Consider the following 4169-nt stretch of genomic DNA (forward strand, 5'->3'; position numbering starts at 1 on the left):
GGGAAGCAAGGGTAGGCCGATGTGCTACCTTTCTGAACGCATGGTTGGTGTTTCTGAGGAGATGAAAGAGAAATTACGGAAAGATCAATGTACGACCAGCAACGCACCCCCTTCTCTTTACCTACATCCTCCCTCTGCCACCCCTAAACCTTCGTATCACCGATCCCCGCTGAGCTGGTGCCCGTTCACCCCTAACGCTATATATCTTGCAGCCAGTCGCCCTCCAGACCCTCACCACAGCCCTCACCACCGGCGGCGGGAAGGGAAAGTGCTTCTAAAAGTGAAAAGCTTAACACTGCGACGTGAGGGCAGCCAGTCTTACTTTGGAGGCAGCCGGCGAAGGGAACACTCATCCACGCCTTCTGCGGCCTCCTTCCTACGTGAGTATAATTATTTGTTCTTTCACTGTAATCTTCGACTTCGCTTCACGGGATTAATGGTTTCGTGTCGCATCGGAAACTGACTTTTGTTTGTTTCCTTTCGTTTTGTGTCTCAGTCTCACTCGGCCTTTCATTGTCTTTATCGAAAATCAATCCGTTCCCGCAGCAAGCAAAGTGCGTCATCGGCTCAGCGTGTGAGCATCATCATAACACAAAGAGCAGTCGCGGTGCAGCACCTGTAGAAGTGACAAGGGCCAGGAGCCGCCAAGAAACCCACCAGGCAACGAGTTTGTCGGGGCGGAGGTATCGGCACTTGCTCCTCCTCCTCCACCACCCTCCACCACCATGACTCCACTCTGGTAGGTCCCGCTAACCCCCTCAGGCTGATGAGGATTATGTGCAACCATCACCAACACCAGTGCTGATGCTGCTTCCAAACTTTTAGGTTGATATTACTGTTGCTGGTACAACGACATTAACAACAATTACAGCAATAAATACTACTACTACTACTACTACTACTACTACTACTACTACTACAGCTACACTTTCAACATCATCTCCATTAAAAACACGACACCCCCACACACTGCCACCACCACCCCAGCAACAGTATAGTATAATAATTATGTACTGTATAGTAAACCCCTAAAGTCTGGCTGCCCCGGACAGTTGCGGGCTAACACACATTCCTGTTAGTTTCTCTCACAAGTAACACAGTCACAGCGTGCGTCCAACAAACAAAACAATGTCGCTTCATTCATATGCTTCTTCAACCACAAAAAAACACTGACCTGACTTGACATTTCTCGCCAAATCTGCAAGCATAAGAGTCAATTTCGACCGGAATATTACAAACACTACTCTCTATGTGCATATTTTTCTCTCTCGGCCCAGTCCTGTTTATCTCTTCATATATGCCAGATTTAAGGATCATAACATTGCTTTTCTGCCGCAAGGTTCCGGAAATTACTCCACGTCTCTCTCTCTCTCTCTCTCTCTCTCTCTCTCTCTCTCTCTCTCTCTCTCTCTCTCTCTCTCTCTCTCTCTCTCTCTCTCTCTCGGCGCATTCCTCTTCAAATCTTTTCATATTTGCCACGTTTGAAAATGCTAATCTCACCTGAACAGTACAATGCTTTACGCAAGTTTTTAGGCAACACAATAAGAAGAGACGCAGCAGGAGCAAATGTGCAAGCCTTCAAAGAGAAATCGCAGTACAAGGCAGTTCCGCTCGATCGTGTGATTTGTGGGGTTTACTTTCGTGGATGTGCACATATTGCTCTCATCTCCGTGCTGCAAGGAACGCTTCACACGATCTCTCTCTCTCTCTCTCTCTCTCTCTCTCTCTCTCTCTCTCTCTCTCTCTCTCTCTCTCTCCACTAGCGGGGCTGCCTTTGTCCCTGCTGAATACTGCCAACTGCCTGTTAGCACTTTATTCCCGGCCGTCGGTGATCTCTATAATCCGAGTTTAGATCAAAAGGACTTATCAAGGACGGTGCAATTCAACTTTGTCTTGTAGGCGGTGCACATGTACCTCTGTGTGTGCTGGGGGTGGAGGGGTTTATATGTGTATGTAGGGGGGGGGAGGATGGTGGGAGGTTTTGGGGGGGGTAATGAAGCAGGTAGTATAAAAGGAGGGTATAACATGTACCTGTGTGTGGGGGGGGGGGGGTAGAGGAAGGTGTGTGTAAGATGTAGAAGATTAAAATGTAGAGTGTATAAAGAACGAGGGAGAGATGAACGAAACAGTTGTTCAAATGGTTGTGGTATTCGTGATTGTGGCAAAGGTAATGTGAAAGATGTAACGCGGATGAGAGTGAATGAGGCATAGAGGTGTGAAGGAAGGGTGTGAGTGCGTGAGTATAATGGTGGGGAGTGTACCGGCGTGAGGGTAATTGTGAGGGTGTGGCTCTGAGTGTCGAGGTGTGGTTTATGGAAGGGTGGGGACGGGTGAAGCTGCTGGATCATTTTTTTCGCCTGGGCTGGCTCCTTACTCTCACCAGTCAGCACTCTACCCATCTAGTTAGTCAGTAGCTAGTTAGCCATTTGGTCTGCCACCACGTAGGTTATAACAATCCTTCAGCAAGTCAGTGATTTGGTCATTTTCTAAGTCAGTCAGTCAGCTTTTGTCGGTGAGGAAGTAAGAGAGAAAAGAAGGTTGTCTTTTAGTTACTCGCTTAGTAAACCACTTGGTAAGTCACCCAGGTAATAAAATCCGTTAAATTCATTAAAGGGATCAGTTAACATTTGATCAATTAGTCTCTCATTGCCACCTAGTTAGTCTTTCAAGCAGTTGGTGTCACTTACTAACTCTTTGTCACTCATGCTCGCTCACTCACTCATATAGTCGGAAGACTGACCAGTCAGTCAGTTAATTTATCAGCCAGATGATAACTCAATTTATCACCTAGTCAGCTACTTCTTCAGCGAATTAGTTATTCAGAGGGCCTGCCAGTCATCCATGTAAACAGTCAGCTCGGGTGTGCGAAAGACAGGTATAAACAGCTAGGCAAACAGAAAGTTACCTGGCATCTGAATAGTAGGTTAATCAGTCAGTCAGTCGGTCATTGCCTCAGTCGCTCGGCATATGAACAGGATTTTCATACTCACTCAGCTAGGCAATGTAACAGTCATTGAGACTGGGAGGATGAGTGAGTGAATCAGGGTGCATGACGGTGGGTGAGTGAGTGAATTTGTGACACATTGAGTTAGTGTTTTAAGTGAGCGTGTATGAATGAGTGAGTGAATGAGTGAGTTAGTAAATGAGTGATTGAGTATGACTGAGTGTTTGAGAAGAAGAGAATGAGTGTGAGTGAGTCCTAGTAAGTGAGTGAATGAGTGAGTTAGTAAATGAGTGAGTGAGTATGACTGAGTGTTTGAGAAGAAAATGAGAGTGTGAGTGAGTCCTTGTGAGTGAATGAGTGAGTGCAAGGTTGAGGTACTGTGTGCGACTAAGTGTTTGAGCGAGAGGACATGAGTAAACAAGTGAATAAGAGAATGAGTGTGAGTAAGAGAGAGAGGAGGTCAATTAAGGAGTCAGTGGGGCAGTCAGTCAATGGTGTTTCCTTTCTTCTGGTCCACATACAACAGGAGCATCGCAGAAAGAAAAAAAAACCCCACTGTATAGCAGGATGTGAAGGTAAAGTATTTTTAGAGACCACAAAGGAGAATTGCCGGGTTTTCATGAGTGTTTTTTCACATTTCTCGTGCGAAAATCTTGTCAAACTGTCATTAGGCTCATTCAACTACTCCTGGAAATACACACAAGTTCCACAAAAGCCTTATCACACCCTAAAGCCCTAAAACACACTCTCATCATTACTTCCTACATACTACGCCTCTGGTACTCTCTCTCTCTCTCTCTCTCTCTCTCTCTCTCTCTCTCTCTCTCTCTCTCTCTCTCTCTCTCTCTCTCTTACCACATGACACACACTCAGCATCACTTCCCACATCCGCCTTTGATCCCACGCAGCCTCCACCCGTACACTGTCCCAGTTTCCCGTTCGTTCGCCCGTGCACCATCCCGTCAACCATTCATTTCCAATACCTGTCATCTTCCACCTCGCTCGTTTTCTCCACGTAGACTCCCGTTTTTTGCACATGTCTTTATGGCTTCCTTTTTTTCCTCTTCAAGACGTTATCAGTCGTCTTCGTTGTAATGTTAGCAGTAGTGATAGTAGAAATAGTAGTAGTAGTAGTAGTAGTAATAGTAGTAGTAATACTTATTGTTGTGATAGTAGTAGTAGTAGTAGTAGTAGTAGTAGTAGTAGTAGTAGTAGTAGTAGTAGT

The 4169-nt window shown here is 45.9% G+C and overlaps 1 protein-coding gene across 1 annotated transcript in view; it reads left to right on the forward strand.

Annotated features, from left to right (window-relative positions):
• Positions 1 to 418: 418 nt before the first annotated feature.
• The window catches only part of LOC126990586 (keratin, type II cytoskeletal 2 epidermal-like), a 13654-nt gene continuing 9903 nt past the window's right edge, over positions 419 to 4169 (forward strand). The window contains exon 1 of the mRNA XM_050849223.1: positions 419 to 739. Coding sequence (XP_050705180.1) covers positions 726 to 739 — 14 coding nt within the window. The 5' untranslated portion in view covers positions 419 to 725. The remainder of the gene's footprint in view (positions 740 to 4169) is intronic.

This window comes from Eriocheir sinensis, unplaced genomic scaffold (genome assembly GCF_024679095.1).
Source record: "Eriocheir sinensis breed Jianghai 21 unplaced genomic scaffold, ASM2467909v1 Scaffold179, whole genome shotgun sequence".
In the NCBI taxonomy this organism is placed as follows: Eukaryota; Metazoa; Arthropoda; class Malacostraca; order Decapoda; family Varunidae; genus Eriocheir; species Eriocheir sinensis.